Source organism: Ostrea edulis, chromosome 6 (assembly GCF_947568905.1).
Source record: "Ostrea edulis chromosome 6, xbOstEdul1.1, whole genome shotgun sequence".
NCBI lineage: Eukaryota > Metazoa > Mollusca > Bivalvia > Ostreida > Ostreidae > Ostrea > Ostrea edulis.
Genome location: NC_079169.1, coordinates 61,427,572 through 61,452,216, shown reverse-complemented (window position 1 = coordinate 61,452,216; position 24,645 = coordinate 61,427,572). Strand labels below are relative to the sequence as shown.

At 33.0% G+C, this 24,645-nt stretch overlaps 1 protein-coding gene across 1 annotated transcript; it reads right to left on the bottom strand.

The window, feature by feature from the left end:
* Window positions 1–22: 22 nt before the first annotated feature.
* Window positions 23–23,027, bottom strand: LOC125647294 (C-type lectin BfL-2-like). Its single transcript, XM_048873978.2, has 3 exons — window positions 22,680–23,027; window positions 3,158–3,358; window positions 23–1,316 (listed from the first exon to the last, which is right to left on the bottom strand). The coding sequence occupies exons 1-3, from the start codon at window positions 22,987–22,989 to the stop codon at window positions 1,072–1,074; spliced, it is 756 nt and encodes a 251-aa protein (XP_048729935.2). The 5' UTR covers window positions 22,990–23,027; the 3' UTR covers window positions 23–1,071.
* Window positions 23,028–24,645: the final 1,618 nt, after the last annotated feature.

Genomic DNA, 24,645 nt, shown 5'->3' with positions numbered 1-24,645 from the left:
TTGCAGAAAATGATACAAATACAAAAATGTGTCAATATTTATTTGCATTCATTTGACCCAAAGGACAGCATCTGATAATTGCACTAGAGCTAATTTGATGATATGTTAATTTTATTTAAACATAACGAACAAGAATTGGATGAAAATATTCCTGCAGGATATCGATTATATTGTGATTCCTGAAAGAAATTAATGAAAGCAATATAAAAAAATCCCACCCAAATCAAAATACTCTGAGAATCCAAATAAAAAGTGACTGTGCATTTTGTTTTGGTATTTTTATTCTCGTAAATCAAAGATCTGAGGATCCGAGGGGGAGTAAACGTATGCATAATTCATTACGTAGAACAGGCACAGTTCTAGTATTAAGAAATGCAGAGTATATTAAGGATGAATGCTACACCAGAGAAATTTGATATGGAAGAAAAGAGTACAGCAATATTTTGAAATTGAAATTTTTCAAATTTCTTTCGTCGAAACATGCAGTTTTAGTACAAAGCAATCTGAAATATAACCCTCCCCCCCCCAAAAAAAAACCCCCCAAAACAAACAAACAAAAAACCTGCTAGACTCGAACCCGAGATCTACAGTTCAGTTGTCGACGTGCTAACCTATTGAGCTATTCAACTTGACAAGCTTTAAGGATGTTTGAAATGAATAGGCAAATATTAGTTACATTCATATTTGTATTCATGGTTTAAAAGGAAGCCAGCTGTCATTATGACGATGTAGAGTACCTCCGTAAAGCAATTGTATCCTATATGATTGTTAGAGACGAGAAGAGGTTTTCAAATGTATTGGTTTAGAAAACCGCGAATAAAATGCATTAACATTTACGAGTTTTCATAATCATTTACCACCAGAGTATCAGGAAATATGTTTATCAGATTTTTTCAGTTTATGAGAAAAATAATACACAGAATATCAAATTTAGTTATACACATATTCGTCGATTCTACAGAACTAATTGTAATAGTATAGTTCAGAGATTTTTTTTCAATCTCATTACACACACTGTTTCAATAAAATTGATTTATTTAAAACTCAAGTCCATACAGTTGAATTTCTATTCTACTGTGCCCTAATTTCACAAATAAACTTAAGGTCTCTGTTGTCCGACACATCGTGCCATCTGTACCCAGAGGTCATCCCCAAGCTTATGGCGATACCCGTCTGTCCTTCCGGTTGGTCCTGAGCAGTATTCCAGTTAAAGTAGGTTAGTACTTGGTTGTCATCATACACCCACTCATTGCCATGTGAGTGGTATCCAGCGATGCGAATTTGGTCACTAGAATCGAAGTAGAGGGACATCGTATCTATAAAGAAAATATTAGTCCGTGTGTTATGAAACAACCGAATTAGCTCACTACATTATTGACTTACCGTATACTAGTACTTAAATCAAGGCAATTGTAGTCAGCAATAGTATATTCGTTTGTTTATTCTTTTCTTTACATCCCATTAGAGAATATTTCACTCATGCAGATACCTTGGTGAAGTGCCACAAAGTTTGATATATGCACGACTCTCTGAGTTGTAGCAGTGAGGGTTCTTTATCGTGCCAATAAACTACCGTAACATGGGACGTACGTTTTAAGGTCATATCAGAAAGCCCAGTGACTTTCACTGCAAATGTAGGTCGCTTGGAGAAGGAATAGTCACTGTTCCTTAGTGTGGTAAACGCTTTTGGTATGACGCGGCGCCTGGGGGTCGAGATTCGGACCTGGGACCTCCCGATTTCGAAGCGAACATCATGGGACTTAACATTCACGTTGTTTGATTTGCAGTACCGGTTGAAAATACAGACGGACAGTTTAAATTAGATTTGCACTTTTCCCACTGTCTAAATGCATTATTATCATCAATGAAATATAATTCATTTCGTTCATTGACTTGGGGCATACTATCATACTTCAGTTATCAGTATGTGTTTATTTACTTGCGAGTTAGCGTATTAAAAAATCCGAATTGTTTCGTATATAATCTTGTCCTTGGCGAATCGAACGTATGCGATCGCGGGAAAATAATTTTTAAAATCCATGAAATATATCTAAAAGAGATAATCACAATTCATCAAAATAGAAATACCGAGCGTTGCTTACTTGCTAGATTTCAAAACGAGAGGAAAGAGTCACGATGACCTATGTTACACTGTACATGTACATTCTCACGAAACATGCAGTAATTTGATTTTGTCGTCTTCAAATTAAAGCAAATATTTCCACACTTCAAAGACATAAAAATCATTTCGATAATAAAATTCTTTCTAGTTTGGTTTGTTTTATTTAAGTATTTTCATCCGTGTATGCGAAAATAAGGTTTCCGTTAATGGTATTACACCTATGAAGAAACGGCGTTTCTTCGTATGTGCATTATCATTAACGGAAACTCTATTGTCGCATACAGGGATGAAAATACTTAAATAAAAACAAACCAAACTAGGAAGAACTTTTTATCACACTAAAACTGATATCTCTTCTTCCATAGTTTAAAAAACAATTTTAGGGGTCATGTTTAAAGTGGAAAATTAAGAGTTACGGTACATAACAATCACCTAACTGCTTCAACTAAGGAACAGTGTTGAGAACATATGCTAGTAATATAAACTTACCAACATACAAAATATAAATGGCCTATGTCAAAAGACAAAGATGTAATGGTGCAGACGACAAAAAAATGTCCAAAATTTTTATTATTTGACCCTAACATAAAAAATCAAAGGTCATCAAAAATGGCACATGACACAATGTCTTATCATGGTAAACCCACATACCAAATATGAAGGGCCTATATCAAAAGACAAAAAAGTTATGATCCGGACAAAAAATGCTTTAAAATTATATTAATTGACCTTCACATAAAAGGTCAAGGTCATCAAAATTAGTACGCGACACACTGTCTTATGGTATACCCACATACCAAATATCAAAGGCCTATGTCAAAAGACAAAAATGGTATGGCCCTGATAAACTTTTTATGAGAAGCGAAAGAAGAAGAAAAATTCACACTAAAACGATATATCTCCCTTCTGGGAAGGAAAGACATAATAAAGAAATATTGAGTACTAAAGAAAAATGTATACATATACACGTACATAATACATCAAATGAAAATTCAAATTTGTATATGCCTTTCTTTAATTTATTAATGACCTTACCGAGGTATTTTTCCACTTCTGTTTGCTTTAATTTTCTATCGATTTTCACAAGATTGCCGCCACTGAATGTTCTGCACTCATTTAAAGCTTCGTCATATGTTTTTTCTTTGAGAAAAACTTTAAAGCAAAAGTCCAGCGAATATACATACAGAAAGTGGTCCTGTTTGTTGCATTCTGCTTTAGTAATTGACCAATCTGGAACTGAAAGAAGAAACCATAAATGTATAAGCATGACAATATTCTATTTTACTAAGTATATTCTCTCTATCAATAGAAGATGGGATATGCGATTAAACATATTAATGGGTTTTCAAATTTGCTGCATTTCAAGGTCTTACAATTCGTTAATATCATGTCCCATTTTGTTTCTTGCTGGTTTGAAATTTTTTGAAAAATTGTACAACTGAACATTGTTTTTCATTCTTTTGAATTCAATGTAACTACATATGCACAAGCCCAACGTACTCTTTGTACGATACAGGATCATTGTGATATTATAACAGTTAATTATGATTCTCTGAGTGGTATACTACAAGATCATTGTGATATTATAACAGTTAATTATGATTCTCTGAGTGATATACTACAAGATCATTGTGATATTATAACAGTTAATTATGATTCTCTGAGTGGTATACTACAAGATCATTGTAATATTATAACAGTTAATTATGATTCTCTGAGTGGTATACTACAAGATCATTGTGATATTATAACAGTTAATTATGATTCTCTGAGTGGTATACTACAAGATCATTGTGATATTATAACAGTTATGATTCTCTGAGTGGTATACTACAAGATCATTGTGATATTATAACAGTTATGATTCTCTGAGTGGTATACTACAAGATCATTGTGATATTATAACAGTTAATTATTATTCTCTGAGTGGTATACTACAAGATCATTGTGATATTATAACAGTTAATTATGATTCTCTGAGTGGTATACTACAAGATCATTGTGATATTATAACAGTTATGATTCTCTGAGTGGTATACTACAAGATCATTGTAATATTATAACAGTTATGATTCTCTGAGTGATCATTGTAATATTATAACAGTTAATTATGATTCTCTGAGTGGTATACTACAAGATCATTGTGATATTATAGCAGTTATGATTCTCTGAGTGGTATACTACAAGATCATTGTGATATTATAACAGTTAATTATGAGTCTCTGAGTGGTATACTACAAGATCATTGTGATATTATAACAGTTAATTATGATTCTCTGAGTGGTATACTACAAGATCATTGTGATATTATAACAGTTAATTATGAGTCTCTGAGTGATATACTACAAGATCATTGTGATATTATAACAGTTAATTATGATTCTCTGAGTGGTATACTACAAGATCATTGTGATATTATAACAGTTAATTATGATTCTCTGAGTGGTATACTACAAGATCATTGTAATATTATAACAGTTAATTATGATTCTCTGAGTGGTATACTACAAGATCATTGTGATATTATAACAGTTATGATTCTCTGAGTGGTATACTACAAGATCATTGTGATATTATAACTGTTAATTATGATTCTCTGAGTGGTATACTACAAGATCATTGTGATATTATAACAGTTAATTATGAGTCTCTGAGTGGTATACTACAAGATCATTGTGATATTATAACAGTTAATTATGATTCTCTGAGTGGTATACTACAAGATCATTGTGATATTATAACAGTTAATTATGATTCTCTGAGTGGTATACTACAAGATCATTGTAATATTATAACAGTTAATTATGATTCTCTGAGTGGTATACTACAAGATCATTGTGATATTATAACAGTTATGATTCTCTGAGTGGTATACTACAAGATCATTGTGATATTATAACAGTTAATTATGATTCTCTGAGTGGTATACTACAAGATCATTGTGATATTATAACAGTTAATTATGATTCTCTGAGTGGTATACTACAAGATCATTGTGATATTATAACAGTTAATTATGATTCTCTGAGTGGTATACTACAAGATCATTGTGATATTATAACAGTTAATTATGAGTCTCTGAGTGATATACTACAAGATCATTGTGATATTATAACAGTTAATTATTATTCTCTGAGTGGTATACTACAAGATCATTGTGATATTATAACAGTTATGATTCTCTGAGTGGTATACTACAAGATCATTGTGATATTATAACAGTTATGATTCTCTGAGTGGTATACTACAAGATCATTGTGATATTATAACAGTTAATTATTATTCTCTGAGTGGTATACTACAAGATCATTGTGATATCATAACAGTTATGATTCTCTGAGTGGTATACTACAAGATCATTGTGATATTATAACAGTTATGATTCTCTGAGTGGTATACTACAAGATCATTGTAATATTATAACAGTTATGATTCTCTGAGTGATCATTGTAATATTATAACAGTTAATTATGATTCTCTGAGTGGTATACTACAAGATCATTGTGATATTATAACAGTTATGATTCTCTGAGTGGTATACTACAAGATCATTGTGATATTATAACAGTTAATTATGAGTCTCTGAGTGGTATACTACAAGATCATTGTGATATTATAACAGTTAATTATGATTCTCTGAGTGATATACTACAAGATCATTGTGATATTATAACAGTTAATTATTATTCTCTGAGTGATATACTACAAGATCATTGTGATATTATAACAGTTATGATTCTCTGAGTGATATACTACAAGATCATTGTAATATTATAACAGTTATGATTCTCTGAGTGATCATTGTAATATTATAACAGTTAATTATTATTCTCTGAGTGATATACTACAAGATCATTGTGATATTATAACAGTTATGATTCTCTGAGTGGTATACTACAAGATCATTGTGATATTATAACAGTTAATTATGAGTCTCTGAGTGGTATACTACAAGATCATTGTGATATTATAACAGTTAATTATGATTCTCTGAGTGATATACTACAAGATCATTGTGATATTATAACAGTTAATTATTATTCTCTGAGTGATATACTACAAGATCATTGTGATATTATAACAGTTAATTATTATTCTCTGAGTGGTATACTACAAGATCATTGTGATATTATAACAGTTATGATTCTCTGAGTGGTATACTACAAGATCATTGTGATATTATAACAGTTATGATTCTCTGAGTGGTATACTACAAGATCATTGTGATATTATAGCAGTTATGATTCTCTGAGTGATATACTACAAGATCATTGTGATATTATAACCGTTATGATTCTCAGAGTGATCATTGTGATATTATAACCGTTATGATTCTCAGAGTGATCATTGTGATATTATAACCGTTATGATTCTCAGAGTGATCATTGTGATATTATAACCGTTATGATTCTCAGAGTGATCATTGTGATATTATAACCGTTATGATTCTCAGAGTGGTATACTAGGAATACAAGAGACGAGTCATGAGAATGATAAAAGCGCATTGTCATTGACACAAAAATCTCTATTGAGCATGATTTCAAAATCAGGGGCAAAGACCTGCAGAAACAAATAACGATTTTCTTTTTATTTCAGGAAGAAAGAAGCAGCATCCTATATACATCTTTGGTCCACTTTACAATCTTTTATGAAAGGTCAAGATTGACAGAAATCAAACACCTTTGAATACCTGCGTTATTCTTGGTTCATATTAATGTCCAGCTGTCATTGTCGCGTGGAAGTTTTTGATTTGCAATTTGAAGCTCTTTCGTTGCTTTTATTTGATTATGGAAATACAGTTCATTAGTTTCCAATAACGGTGAACTAGGCGACTTGTTTCCGCTTTTTTGTTAATGCGATACCGATATTAAAATCGTTTGAATATGAGGAGCCGAAGTTAAAAGGATTAGAGATAATCAATCTTCAAGTCAGGAATTTCTTAATTCTTCGAAGTTTTAAGATATTGTATGGGTATTTTCTCGTGACTTAACAAAAATGTAAGAAATAAAGAAACTAATCTTTTATTCAAAACTGACTAAGAAAAACACCCAATTTTTAAGTCTTAAAAACGAGTATTTGTTTGTATTACAACATAACGAAACCAGACGCACATTTATGGTAGGTAAATACTATTAGAATATTTCTGTCAATCAAATTTTTTTTTTCATTTAAATAACTTTAACAACTCATAAACTAACTAAAAAGCCCATATAAGACATACCTTTGCAGGTTTATTTTTATACTATGTGCTACAGAGCACATATACCCCCAAATGCAAAAGCCAAATTCTAACACAAGAATGCATTATCTCATGTTTTATTAAAAATATGCACCAAAGCACATCATATTAAGCTATAATATATAAAAACCAATAGCTATTCATTTACTGAGAGAATTTTTAAAGATATTCATTTGAAAACATACAAAATTGCTGTTTAATCCGCTCACATCCTTCAGAAAAAAATCACAGAATATCGCAATTTTGAAAAATTCTCAAAATCTAAATTGTTTACATGCCAGTTTTTCTTTAAAAATATTTAGAATTATATCTAAGATTAACAAAAAAACATATTTTACCATAGTTGACCAGAGATATTTTGCAAAATGGTCTCTTGAATATGTAAACCCCCATTTTTAAATTTAAGTTTTACAATTATTCTTTGCACACTTTGAAAATAGTAAATTCTAACAGCAAATACAGTCTTAAAATCAAGATTAACAGAATATCATGAATTATAATCAATTCATGGAAATGTATAAAGTAAAATCTCATTTTTTGGAATTTTTTGGTTTAAGACAAGCATTGAAGAAAGCAATGAGAGTTAATGGAATAAACCAGTTTATAAAAGTTCAAGAACCTACTATTCCCATACATATAGCCCCTTTCATATATTTTAAAATAAACAAGAAAAAACTGTACCAAATTTTTAATCATAGTGAAGAAAAACCTAGAGGTCAAAAGAAGTGGGATATACAATTTGATATCTCTCAAGAAGAGTGGAATACAATTAATAAAAATGTTTTTACTATTACAAAGGATACAAAATTACAGTGGCTACAATATCGTATAAATCAAAAAATTTTAGTCACAAATTTATTTTTGTTCAAAATAAAGAAAATAGACAACGATTTATGTTCGTTTTGTGTAAAAGAAAGGGAATCAATAGAGCATGTTTTGTATAACTGTGAAAACGTTGTTTTATTTTGCAAGAATGTGCAGTCATGGTTTAGGGATTTTTTTTCAGTAAATATTGTTATTGATAAAAAAAACCTTTTTGCTGGGTAGCTCAGAAAATGAAATGATCAATTTGATTAATTATTATTTAAAGTACTTTGTGTATGGTTGCAAATGTAGAGGCAATCCGCCTTTGTTAAATAACTTTATTACCACTTGGACAAATGTGTACAAAGTAGAAAGGCAGTTAGCATGTAAAAATGATTATGTAGATGTTTTTGAGAAGAAATGGAATACATTTCATAAATTAAAAGATTTATAGATTTTAGATCATCCAGAATATATAATATGTAATTGTATATATTAATTAGCCTATGTATATCATCGGAAGTTATTATCAATGTCATAACAGTACATTTGTTTTACATTTAAAACCTTTAGTTTGTGACAACCTATTAGATTAATATTATTTTGTATAGTGTACATATGATAAGCCAGAGTAATTTCATTCCTTTCTAATTCTCTTCCTTTTTTCCTATCTTTGAATGAATGCCTATTAGAGTGGATGTGTGAGTAAATGGTAGATAAAATACCCTGTACCCCCTAGTCAGGTGGGTTTGTAAGGGCATGATGTTAAAACCCTGACTGTCATAATGTGAATAAATAAGAAAAGAAAAAAAAAAAAAAAAAAAAAAGATTAACAAAATATGACAATATATATATATGTAAAACATACTGAAAATTTTGTCCTGCCAGACAATTAGAACACAAGGAGTGTGTGTGTTATTCTTTTTTTGTTTGGCTATCAATCATATAATACATAAAAATACATACATGCTATCTCATACTTATAGAAAAAATAAATATAGTGTAACATATATGTAGATTCTAGCAACTACAGCTCATGTACAAATAATTTTGTTTCTTGAAAGTACTTGTGAAGAAGAGTTCAAATATTTAACAACTTTGCTGATGATTTTCTGAGGATTTATAATTCTGGGTTTCTTTAAACCAAACACACTCCCTAAAATTCAGTGTGAATTCCACTGTGAGGATCACGCCTATGTATGATTTTTAACTTGTTCAGGCTTAGATTGCAAGCTATGAGCCTTTTAAGCCTATGAGCCTTTCAATGTAGATATTACATTGCTTTGTACCATTGGAGCTATTGAGGACTTCACACTATAATAATTCATGGTAAATATATCTAAGATTCACATTTGAATGCTAAATTTGACTCGTACAGTTCTCGTAAACTACAAACATCAAACAAAGTTATAACTGGAACTTTCTAGTCGGTGTTTAAAATTTAAAACCGGATACGTAAAAGCACGGACTTTCCTTAAGGGAACTTACTGTTTGAAGAACTGAATGAAATATGCCAGTTAGTTAAATGAAGTGGGGCGATTATACATATGGAAAGGCGTGCACACTATCTTAAAATAGCAATGGATTCATAGTGAAATTGATCACCATCTTAGTACCCTATTTTTATTCTTTTTACAATACACAACCACATTTAAGATTAAATACGTCGCCATTTGTATTAAATATAAATGGAACACGTTGTGTTGGTTCTTATTGTAAAACTTAAACAAATGTGTTTCATATCCAAGTTTGATTTTTATGATTAATACTTTTGAGAATGTCATCAAATTATTTCTGAACCCTGTAACCGCTAAACATTCCAATTCCACGAGTTTTGAAAATTATTCGTACCGATCTCTTCACATGTATACTAGTATGTACTAAGAAGGGATGTTAACGAGTACTCGACTATCGCTCGGTCGTACCGATCATCGACAAATGATTTCATAGTCCAGTACTCGTTAAAATTGGCTTTTTCCGTAATGTTCATAAACTCTGAACACCTCAGTGTTTTTGTGAGTAAAAATTATATTAGGATAAAGCCAAACCATTTTTAAATCGTTCATGTTCAAATAAATCATTAGATTTTGGATGTCGCTCTGTAAACATGAGTCCGAAATCCATTGTTCGGACATACTTTAAAAGATCTCATGATGGAAAATCGGTGAAATTCAAATGTAGTGTACATTATGTGAAACAGAACTTACATATATAGCTAAGTGTACATGTATATCTCCCAAAAGGGGGATGTTTGCGACCGTGAATTAATTTTTACCTCTCCGAAAAACTGTACCCCGATGATGATTCCACTTCTTTAGTGGTCTACAAATGAAAACCACTTTCCTGCATTATTAGTGCGTAAGTTTTTGTCCCTGCTGGCCACCTCGGTGCCTTCAGAGAGAGGTTTTTCATTGGACATTGGTGACAAAAGTTAGAAATAGGCTCTCGTCCAATATTGTCAACCAAATTATTTTTTGAACAAGAATAATCAAATCGTACATGTACATACATTGGAAAAAACCTTATAAGTATTCTATGCCCAAGTGCATTTTGATTGTTGCTTGTACAACATTTCATTATCAAAATGAAAGTTTCTGTTTATCTACTTCTCTATCAGGAGTCAGTTGGAACTAGGCCCAGGTGATAGATTAATTATGGGTCTAGTGTATAACGCACCCTCGTGTATACATATGTAACGCCCCTAAACTTTAATAAAAAAAAAGCATGCCTTATCTTTATTTTTCATAGAAAAGATAATGAAATGAAATAAAATTTCATAAATAACAGTGCGACATTTAACTCTGGACACGAGTCCGAAGTTTCGCCAACCCTTCTATTAAGAAGGATACAAATACACTCTTTACAAAAAATGATGGGATTTTATGTTCACAAAACATGCACCAACATTCACACATATAACTATTGTATTTTTAAAGACATTTTACATGAAATAAAAAAAAATCCCATGGGATTTTCACTCCCATTAGTGCTCCCACAAAAAATCCCATGGGAGAAAAAAAATCCGAGTTTGCCCATAGGATTTTAACCCCCACGCATTCTAAAACTTTCAATATAATTTAAAATATGGGATACAATGTCCCATAGGAGAAAATGTACCATAATGAAAATGAAATGGGAGTAAATATCCTATTTGAGTATGAATGGGAATAAATATCCCAAATAAAACACAGGGTGGGGATTTTTATCCCATGAATATAGTAATAAAACAGAAAATCGTATCTTAAAGAGTGTTGTTCGTCATGAATTCTCAAAAATGTACGTACAAGCCAAGGATTGACATTAACTTTATATGTAATAATTATAAGCTCCTATATGTAGGCATTTGTGTTGAAGGATAAAATCTTCAAAAAACATGTCAATTAGAAAAAAAGATATATCAGATAAATATATTCTAAAAAGAAATTGAAATGAAATGGTCAAAATTCAGAAATATTACGACTTTTCAAATTTGAACCAAGCCCGATCGGAATTATAAAAAAGTAGTCAGAGAAAATTCTAATCAGAAAACTGCATTCCCTTGGTGTAAAAGGTTTTACAAATTAACGAATTTATAAAAGAGACTAATTTAATGATGAACAGTACATGCAATTAGCAAAAATATGATTATTTTGGTAATTTCTATCAATTTTGATCGGGATCGGTACTTTTCCATTCTCCTTTGAATATAGTGACTATATCTGAAATTTGGTCATATTGTTTCAATACCTTTTATAACATATTTCTTCGATATATCTTTTCTAACTGACATGTTTTTTGAAGATTTTATCCGTAGTTGTATAAAATATTAACAAATAACGATTTCAATTTTCATAAATATTTTGAACGTTTGAGTATTTAACGTAGTTCCACACTCCTGTGACGTCATAAGATTGTGCAAAGTCAATAATTTAATGACTGGAACATAAATTTTGTTGAGTCTTTTTCAATAGTTATTGTAAAAAATCTTGTTAGCCATAAAATATTTCAAAAGTCTTAGTTATATTTGAATAGTCAAAGATGCGTTTCAAAATATTGAATCCAAGGACAATAACTCTGTTTTCATTAAATTATTTATCAAGTCCATTATGCAATAGATTTCCTATATTTTTCACAAACATTTTACCAAGGTGATAAGGAATTATTATCTGTGTCTTTTCATGAAATTACATAAAATTTTAATCCATGAGTGGTTTTGAATAGCTCAGTTGTATGGTGCCAGACTTAGGGTTTTTATGGGGGTAAACATACTCTGGAAGCTATAGATTTGAAATTATTAAGGAAAGGTATGGATTTTTTTCATAAATAACTATAACAGATGTACATCTACTAATATAAACAGAAAAAATGATATGTAAACCATGCTATAAGAAAATTGTGTCCATATTTGTTTGTTTTTTAACATTTTGGAGAATAAGGCTAATTCAATAATTTTGCACTTATTATACTAAAACTTGATGAACATATTGAAAATGACATGTGTTTTAGTTATTGACATGTTTCCTGATAAATAAATGCAATTTAAAATTGTTGTTGTTGTTTTTATTTTACAATAAAAACAGATAACTGTTTCCAATGAATTTCATAAAAATCTACATAGGGGTACATTACTTCAGTAGTGTTTGTAATGAAAATAAATCTGGAAATCCTTAACTAATTTGCCTTTTCTCATTACTCTGAATGTTAATCTATTGATTCCAAACAAAAAAATGCTACCTAAACCCCAAAAATCCAGGACTAAGGACCCACCTTAAGGTATGTTTTCTTAGGTATTCTTATCATACACCGAATCACAGCATTTCAAACAAAACATCTTTTTATATCATTCTGGGAAATATCACAAAATATTCATATAAAATAATTGAGAACTTGTATAACTTTCGATGGTGAAATCATACCTCATTAGAGATGCTTTAACGAGCCATTAAATAAAATTTTAGTGTAATGAGCTACCTTAAGCACTAAGTATACTTAGTATACACCGTGCAAAGCAACAGGAAAGGGTCTGTCCCTTCCCTAACCTTTTTTGACAATATATTTTTATACCCCCGAGATTGAAGATCGGGGGGCAAATTGTTTTTGTAATTCCTCATTCTGTCTGAAACTTTAACCTTTCTAATAACTTTTGAACAGTAAGTGCTAAAGCTTTGGTATTTCACATGAGTGTTCCTTGTGACAAGACCTTTTCGCGGGTACCAAAGTTTTTGACCCTGTGACCTTGGAGTTTGACCTACATTTTGAAAATTTTAACCTTGCTAACAACTTTTGAACAGCAAGTGCTAGAGCTTTGATAGTTCACATGAGTATTCCTTGTGACAAACCTTTCCGTGGGTACTAAACCTTTTGACCTTGGCATTTGACCTACTTTTAAAAAAAATTGACATTGGTCAGAACTTCTGAATGGTAAATAATAGATCTGGCACAAGAGCATTTCTTTTGACAAGATCTTTCTACTAGTACTGTACCAAGATAATTGTCCTTATGACCTTGGCCATCTTTGAAATTGGCCATTATCGGGAGCATTTTGTGTTTCACAAACACATCTTGTTTGTGTTATTATTATATGCAACGTAGTTGAAATGTAAGGTTGAACTGATGACCTGAATGAATACCCCCATACTAACCCCACCCCCAGAATTCTGAGGTCTTGACAGAACTGTTTAGCTTGTCAACATTCTTTTCTTCAAGACAATGTGAAGTCAGCATCTAATTCGACTGCCCCCATTGAACCTTTGATTGATTGTTTATTTTACGTCCTGTCGATAATTTGTCTCTCATACTGACATATTAGTTGCAGGTGAAGTCCTATGCTTAGCGCTGTGGGCCGTAGCCGTGAACCTCCGTTTTAAAAGGTCATATTCAAAAGACTCGTGATTCTCACTTCTAAATGCCGAGCGTTTGGCGAAGGATCGAGCAATCACTACCTATGTTAACGGGGCCATGACACGAGTGGGACTCGAACTCACGACCTCCCGGTTACAAAGCGAACGCTCTATCACTGAGCTACCGTGACCGGTTGAAAAATGATGATACGTGCCCGAGGCGCGTTTTCTAACAGATTTTCAATAGATTTATATTTAAGAAAGGAGCCAGGAAACGTTGAATTATTGTTAATATTTAATCCGAATGTAGTATAAACAAAATTTGTTAGATGTAATGGATAGGGAAGACGTTGTTCCGATGATATAAATAAATAAAAATAAAGATAATGTAGATAGCAGTTAAACTAAGTAATGTTCCAATTTTTTTTCGTTCCGTTGATTGATTGAGTAATTGAGGTTTTACGCCGTTTTGGCAATATTTCAGCCATTTTACGGCGGTCCGTTGGGCCAGATTAGTGCTAATATATATATATATATATATATATATATATATATATATATATATATATATAAGCACAGAAAATTTCACTTTATTTGGATACCCACTTCCGCCCCAACCAGGGGTTGAACTCACGACCTGCGGAACCAAATATTCTAGCAGCTTGTAACCAGCGCACTAGACCGCTCAACCATCTAGACAAGTTTAATTAAAACTTGCTTTCGATGACGATGGAATTCTCGCCACACTGTCACACGCTACACGGTCGTTAAGAATGGAAATGGGATACAGTTGTTTAACGTACATTTAAGAGGATCATACATGATACACATTGCATTCGAAATATTTTATATAAAGCACAGAAACAGCAATGAACTCTGCCCTAAGTGAAGAAATATTTAACAACACCCTAACTTTCTTAAAGTGTCGGATTTGATAAGATACGGGTCTAGTAGCGTGACGTCATGTCCGGATCGAACTCCGGTATTGGTTCACGTACTATTATTACCAAACGTATTTGGATGTTTTTTTAATTTAATAAAATGAATACAATAACACTCAAATCACTTATATTTGAGTAGACTATGGCTCCAATCTTCTTTCCTTTTTTTGTCATCTAATTCACACATAAAACCAGAGGTACATATTTGTTTAATTGATATACAGGGGTATTACATGTTAAAATTATCTGTAAATTAAAACAAAAAATTCATGATATGCAATAATGCACTTGTGGAATTAAATAAAACAATTCTGCACTTGTTATATATTTGTTATCTTGCTATATATTTGTTATGTTGGTATATATTTGTTATGTTCTATTATGTGAAAATCATCTTCAAAATGGCTATTTTGGCCAAAACATGTAAATATAAATTGAGATGCTGTGAAAATATTATGCTGAGAAAGGGCCGATTTTCTAAATGTATTTTAACAAGCATTCATATATGAACATAATATGTGAGTTTGAATGAAAAATCACTAGTCAAATTTTTAAAATATTCATATTATTGGTATTGCAGTGCCGTATTTTTGACTGCCGAGGGCCTGTATTGAGTTCAATTTTGTACCACCATTATTAAAAAACATGAAATTGTGTTAAAATTTCACATTTAATTATTTAATTAGACATATTGTAAAACTTATACGGTACCAATTTTGATGCACCAGATGCGCATTTCGACAAATAATGTCTCTTCAGTGATGCTCAACCGAAATGTTTGAAATCCGAAATAACTATGAAGTTTTAGATCTAAATATTGCAGCATCATACCTCAAACAAAATTTTATGGACATAGTCTAGGACTTCTTCAATGAATTCTGATATTGCCGTTTGACAAATGGGGGTACACGTAATAAAAATACCATAATTTACTCATTCTACTGACAACCCCCCATTTTTTTTTTTTATCATACCCTCAAATGAACAATCTAAGCATTTAAACTCAAATTTTTGAGAAATCACAAGTAGGTCCAGGACTAGGGACCTACCTTAAAACTCAAATTTTCGACGCAACCCGCGTCTTTATCAACAGGCATATATTACATAAACAAATAACACGAAAAAATCACAAGTATCAATAATCTACATTGGTAACAAGAATCATTCAGTACAACAGTGTATCACTCTTGTTACCAATGTAGATTATTGATACTTGTCGTTTTTTGTGTTATTTGTTTATGTAATATATGCGCTTACGGACATTGAGCAGTGAGGGTTCTTTAGCGTGCCACACCTACTGTGTTACGGGGTATCCATGTTTAATTAAGGTAATCTCTGAGGACCCGCAACATTCACACCTGATGTCGAGCATTTGACGATGAAACTGTCACTACCTGTTTAAGGTAGCTCACTACACTAAAGCTTATACTCTGTATGACACCACGTCACAAGATGGCGATTTAAATGTTTAGTGAAATTATTTGTATCGATCGCTTTGTTTGTCTATCATCGTAACTCAGTGATTAAAGCATTGGGCTGGTGAACCGCAGACCTCGAGTTCAAATCCCAGTCTTTTTTTCATATGTGTTGAAATATTTTTTTGAGAATCATGTTAGTTATTATCCAAATTTGTATATTTTTTGACATATATACTTATTGTATATCATCATATCTCCTATAATTAAATGAATTCGTACTGATTTGAGAAACTGTTTCTGGGTGTAGTGAACAACCTTAACGACTTTGGTCTGTTGCGGCCGGGTTTTGAACCCAGGCCTTCCGCATGTGGGGCGAAGACCACCATGGCGGTCCCGTAAGCGTCGAGCATAGGCCTTAATTTCGCATCCCTTCATCGGCTATGTTGACGTCTCCATATGAATGAAAACTGCATAAGATATGCTGTTAAGAGTAAACGTTGTAGAATCTGCACAAATGCTAGGAAGAAGGGAGTTCCTCCAAGAAAGCACACATGCTCATGTAATTGGACAGCCTCAGCTAAATCAACGGAACAAGCTTCAAGGATGAAGGGAAACGGATATTTCTATAGCATATACTATATTATAAGTTTCAGTTGTTTATATTTACAGCTGAATTTTTTAAATCTAATATTGCATAGAATTTGTCATGCCAAGACGTCCTGGTACGGTGCAAACAACATGCACGAATATTATATAATTATCGCAGCAAATATGGCAATTTACATCAATACAAATGACAACATTTTTGAATATACAATACAAATTGAAGGTGAACACTCTGGTCATGGATAATGATTCTACCACCATAGCGAGGGTTAAAGCTACTGTGGATCCTAACATTACAAAGAAGAGCGACAGCAATCACACACGTAAAGGTTTTACAGGCAAGCTTGAGGATATGAGCAACACATACAGAGTGTTAAAAAATGTCAAAGTTCGGGGACACATAGAAAGATGCTTCATGTATTGTGTGAAACAGAGGCAAGGGAGCCCAACACAGCTACAAGAAGACCTCCAAACCATCGTTCCTCATCTATATGGTGTGTATGTTAATAGAAAGAAGCAGATTGTTGTAAACTAACACTTTATCTATAATTAACTGAAAGCATTTTGATGATCTTAGATGAACATGATAAATGCGGAACTTCGTGCAAAAGCGAAAAATCGGGGTACAAGCCAAAGAATTTACCATATGGTAAGCCTCTGTCAGACCGACCTTTACGTGCTGCATTACAAGACCTCTTCAAGATATATTGTGGGAAATCGGACGAACTTGCAATGTTAGGATCAACACAGACCAATGAAAATTTTAATCACATGGTAGCCAGCAAAGCACCCAAAAGAATGCAAGTTTGTAGTAATCTTATTTTATGTACATGTGTTACCAGTGATTTGTATTTAGCAAAAATACATTCATATGAGGCCAACATGATTATTATGACAGGGTTTATGGAGGTTTTGAAAGTTTAGAAACAAGGGTTGCTGCCAGTGTTTGCTAAAAGAATGAGGGTTACAAATATATCACTGAGGTAGAACAGTTGATTTCAGATGCAGCTCATGTTGACAGTTTCAATGGTTTCACATTGTTTATTTTATTGAGGTTTAGTTTATTGTTAAGACGTCTTGGCCAGAGTTCACCGTCAACCTAGTGGATCTTTACAAATTGATATGCAAGTTATGTTCCTCCAACACTTGTATTTCAGGTTATATTACATGTGCATTTGAATTTTCACAACTGTTTACAAATATCTTTAATGATTTCAGTTTATATTGTTTCATCATGTGACCAATATCCAATATGGCCATTTTGCAACTAACATATAAACCTTTGTTTTTAATACTAATATACTAACTGTGAAAACATGTAATAGTTTCAGAGAAATCTTTGATAGTGCCATGTCATCAAGGAGACAGATGATTTGCATGTTTATTAGTAAATGTGATGTGTTATATAGTAATGATTAACTAGGTTGTGGAAAGACAATTTGGGACTATTCCATCAATAAAGGGAGGGGGGCAGGTACTTTATTCATATTTTGTTTTATTTATGTGTGTATGGTTGGTAAACATTTTGAAAATTGCACATCATATAAAATGCATACATTAATTTTTCATTTATATGTAATGTCAGAAATGCATGTTTACTACATGTGTATTGTACCATGTCCTCTTTTTTTTTAAATACCAATTACTGGTTATCAAGTGTCTTTTTTCTTAGCTTAACAAACGATGTCAGATGTCCCCTGGGAGATATACCATCAAGTATACCACGAAATTAGCCCAGTCCCTAAAGAGAAAGCGGTTACGCCAAGCAAAACGCCGTAAAAAGCGAAGGGGTCTTGAACTGAAGAGTGAGAGACTATCAAAAGATGCTACACAGTCAGTGCTTGAGTAAAGTGATTTCTGTTGCTACCATGAAAAAACTTATTGGACTTTCATTGGATTTAGCAAAACTGAAAGTGATACATACACGTGACCCAAACAATGGCATTCGCAATGTCCTTAGTGACCCACTAGCAAACTCAAAGAAATGCAGAAGATCAAAATCAAAGACTGTCATTGAAAAACTTGTGCACTATCTTTCAAATATGTAAAATGCCACCAGACATACATGTATGTAAATTTATGATATATTGTACACTTTGGCTCACTTGTTTCAATTTAGGGTTATTACATTGTACATGTTCATGATCAAGGCAATCAATAAGTACATCAATGTAAATCTTTTTAAGTGAATTAAGTGACTGTACATGATTAAGTGAATGTTGTTATAACTAGTGCTTTTCTGCAACATATGATGCCAGAGCTTTGAATTATGTTTATCAATGAGACTGCACCTACTTATCATTCAGAGGTATACATGCATAAAATCTATGCGCATGGAAAGAATTTCCATGACTAGTAGATACTTATCTAGAATTTTGTAGTAGGATATAACATTTTGTAAACATTTATATCACACACATGTATTGATCATAATAATATGAACATCAAGATTTCGTTATGCATGTACATTGTGAATATCCTTCTTTAGAAAATATATATAGGAAGACTGTAAAATACCAAGAAGAATGGCAAATTACATATTATATCTTTTAATTTTTATAGTTTGTTTTAGTTTAGATTAAATCCAAGGTTATAAAAATACTGAAACTTCAAATGTTTTTTTTTTAAATATGGCAGTGCATAATTTTTCTTGGGGGTGTACGTATGGTAGAGCTTATAGCTTCTAAAGTAATGCGTCAACATATGATTTTTTTTAAGCAAATCCTTTTTTAAGGATGATAATCTACAAATTAATACAATTTATTCAAAGTTTAGTCCATAAAAATTTGCAAAAATGGCCAATATTGACATCGACATGGTATTTTCAATGATATTTTTTCACATGTTTGGGTTCACAAAGTCTATATTATGACAATGTTAATTCCAATTTATTACAAAAATTGACTAAATATGGTTTAATAAAGTATATACAATCTATGTTGTGTATTACAGTCCATTTCTTTGAGAGAAAAAAAAAATACAAATTTTATGAAAGAATGAAAAACATGTATATTTTCATTAAGATGCAATAGAGTGCTTAATGCTGAAAGGCAATAGCAAAGAAAGTAACATGTCAACATATGTATTTTTCTATGTTTATGTATTGCTAGAATATATATAATTGCATCTTTTGGAAGCAATTTTTTCATGATTGAGCCCATTTAGTGAGGAGTATAGATCTACCTTAAACAATATACAACCAGCCAACCGAGGTTGTGCTGCAATAAACACGACAAGAACTTTGTTTCTATTCTACAACGGCCCAGTAATATACAGTTGATCGGTTACTTTGACGTCATGACACTTTCCGAAACGGACTAGGCCTAATGTTTTTAGCTGACGAAAAAAGTCAGATAATAGGGCAATCTATTAAAATCAGATCTTCTCAAACCGCCACTGTGTAACAGAGAAGATCTGATTCTAATCAGATTGAATTTTAGGGTATACTAGATTTAGTTCGAAAAATATTAGAAGTATTTAGTTTGATTTTTACAGATTATATCAACTGCTTTGAAAAAAACACATTCCAAGAAAACTGTGTGTGTGCATCGACATATTTGTTTACAGGTGTATCGATCTCGGAATGCAGAAAATTGATTTATATTGAATGGCAAATGTTCTCCAGTAGTCATTTATAAATTTGTTTTGGCAACATATATTGATCAATTTGTATCATAAAATTCAATTCTCAGTTATTGACTTTAGTGCTGTATTTGCAAATTACGAAGTGCAAGAGAGATGTGTATCAATTGTCTCATTATCGGTTATTACATGTACGTATGAAGGTATATCTTATATTAATGACCGCGACATTCCTTAGATCTTTGCAATAATTGTGGTAGAATTTCTCTCTTTAACGTTCTCTACATGTATTTTTTATTCTATAGGTCTTGCTAGCACTGAACAAATTAAATAAAGCGAGTCAACCAATAAAAACAAGTCAAGCAATAAAAAAGCACTTTTAAAAACATAATAAAAAAGAAATAGTAGGGGAGAGGGAAAAAAATTAATGAAACAAATAGGTGGACCAATATGATGCAGTGGAATAATTAGCCTTGAATTTTGAAGTCCGGCCCCGGTAGCTCAGAGGTGGAGCGTTCGCTTCGTAACCGGAAGTTCGTGAGTCCCGCTCGTGCCATGACCGCTTCAAACTTAAGATGTAAACACATGTAGGGATTGCTCCTTCGCAAAATGCTCCGTATTTAGAAGTAAGATTCACGAGTCTTTCGGATATCACCCTTCAAACGTGGGCCCCGTGTCGCGGTAGGCGTTGGCACGTTAAAGAACCCTGACTGCTACGGCCGTGGTAGCTCGGTGATAGAGCGTTCGCTCAGATCGTAACCCGGGTGTTGTGAGTTTGAGCTCCGCTCGTATCATGGTCGTGTCAAACCTAAAACGATAAAATAGGTAGTGATTGTTCCTTTGCCAAATGCTCGGCATTTAGAAGAATCACGGATCATTCGGATATGACATTCAAAGACAGAGGTCCCGTGTCACGGCAGGCGTTGGCACGATGAAGAACCTCACTGCTACAGCCCTGAGCGCTATAAGCATAGGTCTAAATTTGTGGTGCTTCATCAACAGCTGATGATATCTCAATATGAATGAAAAAATCTCCACGGGACGTAAAATAATCCACCAATTAATAGTACCTTACCTACAAACTAATGACGGTCCAAATATGAGTGAAAAATTTTCAACGGGACGTAAAATGAACAACCATTATTGTATATTTCGGCCTTGAGTTTCAACCTTGAATTTTCAAGTCGCAACCATTATTTTATTGCTTCGGACTTTGTACCACTGTTACTTAGTTTCGGCCTTGTATTTTCAAGTCGTATCGTTATTGTATTGTTTCGGATTCTTTCATGTAATTATGTTTTCTAAAAGTCATTCATTCAAGTTCGTTTTAGGTGGACTAGCTGTAGTTTGGTTTGTTTTACGTCCCTACGTACGCCTTATCTTACATGGATATCGGTGAGTATGACCAGTCAACAGGATATGCTTACTTCTCCTGGGCACCTGATCCCACTTTAATGTGTCCAGAGGGCTGTGTTTACCAATCTCTCTTCATTTGTATTCTTTATGGGATTTACGAGGTTGTTATCTGTCCGATACCTTTACTCTTCCCCCGTTTGTCCACAGGTATGGACTGGCCGACCCTAGGATTTAACCAAAGTTTGCGGATTTTTGATCATTTGAATGTTGTTTATAGATCATAGATCTAAAAAATTTAGTTAGTAAAGTTTAGAATTCCTTTCCATAATTATCCATATAAAGCGCATCAGAAAACATGGATTGATTTATATCATTGAGCTCTACATGTATCTCTTAAGCAGGTTTCAGGGAAATAATGTTCCCCAATGTGCGCATTGAAATCAAAAGCAAGCGTTAATCACTGAAGGTGGAGAAAAAACCGATAACCGGCGATAATTATGGCATGTTCATTTCTGTAAATTGACAAGATTTGAGGTTTTTGGTTTTTTAAAATTTAAATCAGTGTTTCACAAATACCGGGTATTTTGACTGTATTAGGGGCCAACTTAAGGCCCTGTCATATATATACATGTATAGGTCTTTCGTAATCTATTTTGCTTAACAAGTTTACAATGTGAATAAAATCATGCATGGTAAATCTGTATTTCCGAAAAGATTCAAGATTTAATCTTTATATTGAAAAATGATTCATCCTAACTTTGGAGAAAGGCGCACAAATTAAAATTCATTTACCTCTAATAATGTAGAAATAATCCCAGTTTTCTTCGTAAGAGAAGGAGTCTTCGTGAGTGAAATCTTGGTCATAGAGTCGACAAATCTTTACAACACTATTATACAGTAAAGATATGCAGGAGTCCACCGTTGAACATGAGTCAACACACTGTATTTTGCTTCGCTGCACTGACTCTCTGATAGATTTGGGAGTAAATACTCTATTCTTCATGTTGGCATCTTGAAAACCCCGCAAAATTCTGGATTCTGCTCTGGATTGTGTATAGAGTGTAATTATAATGTAAGAGAAAACGCATGTCCAACCTCTCATTTCTAATGCTGTGTTCTAACGAGTGTTTGTACTAATGCAGAGATAGAGGACGACACTCCGCATATTATGGTTTGTTCGATTAATTTATTTAATTGATTTTTTCAGTTGTAACCAAATTATATTCGTTAATGTCAGGAACTGATTGCTCGTAATCGTGCATTTGTCAGCTTGTCAAATAGCAAGGACATTCATTTACACACCAATAACGTATTGCATCATAGTGCACTAATGACTCAGAGCTAGCAAAAACGGTCTTTCAGTAATATTGTGCTAAGGGACCGGTCAATTTTTTGGGGGGTTGGGACCGGTGCATTCCACATTACCATTATATATATATACCCCCCCCCCCCAAAAAAAATAATAATAAAAACATGTGTCCTATCATCTTAGAATACAAAAAAAGTTGCTATCAGATTTGTAATAAAAAAGTGTTTGTCCTATTTAATATATATATGATTAAACAACATTTTGACTTCATTTTAAAAATCTCTGGAGTTCTTCATATTATCACTTAAAGTCTCTCCATTGTTAAATCAGTTGAGGGATTCAAGTTCCTGAGAAACTTTTGTTTACTTTGTCATGTTTATTCGGTAATTTGGCTAGTGAATGATTGATGAAATATTGTTAAACGTCCCTCTCGAGAATATTTCACTCATATGGAGACGTCACCACTGCCGGTGAAGGGCTGCAAAATTCAGGCCTATGCTCGGCGCTTATGGCCATCGAGCAGGGAGGGATCTTTATCGTGCCACACCTGCTGTGACACGGGACCTCGGTTTTGGCGGTCTCATCCGAAGGACCGCCCCATTTAGTCGCCTCTTACGACAAGTAAGGGGGTACTGAGGACCTATTCTAACCCGGATCACAAATTTTCATCCCATGTTTTTTCTTTTTGTTAAATTGTTGATGAAAGTGCTATATTTTGCATATTTTTTTACTATTATTTTACTGAATTGTTGTGTCATGTACTTACAAGTATTTTTCACAGCTCAGTATTCTTTATGAAAGGTGAAGATAACGAACAGTGATCAGTCTCATAACTCCTATAAGCAATACAAAATAGAGAGTTTAACAAGCACGGGCCCTCGGATATACTAGAGGTGGGATCATGTGCTGAAAAGGAGTAAGCATCCCCTGTCACACCCGCCGTGAGCCCTATATCTTTATCAGGTCAACGGATTTATCCGTAGTGAAAATCAGTGTGCCCAGAACGGCCTAACAATCGGTATGAAACAAGTCGGACAACATTTGACCCAATGATAGGTTGTAATGGCAACCAATCAAATTATTAAAGATGTGTTTAGACTCTAGTTAAATTCTGGAGTGTATCCTTCAAATTATGACCAACATGATACACCATTTTTATTTTCTATGGTTGATTGAATATTGTTTAACGTCCCTCTCGAGAATATTTTACTCATATGGAGACGTCACCACTGCCGATGAAGGGCTGCAAAATTTAGGCCTATGCTCGGCGTTTATGACCATTGAGCAGGGAGGGATCTTTATCGTGTCACACCCGCTGTGACACGGGACCTCGGTTTTTGCGGTCTCATCCGAAGGACCGCCCCATTTAGTCACCTCTTACGACAAGCAAGGGGGTACTGAGGACCTATTCTAACCCAGATCCCCACGGGATTGAAATCCACACTGCAT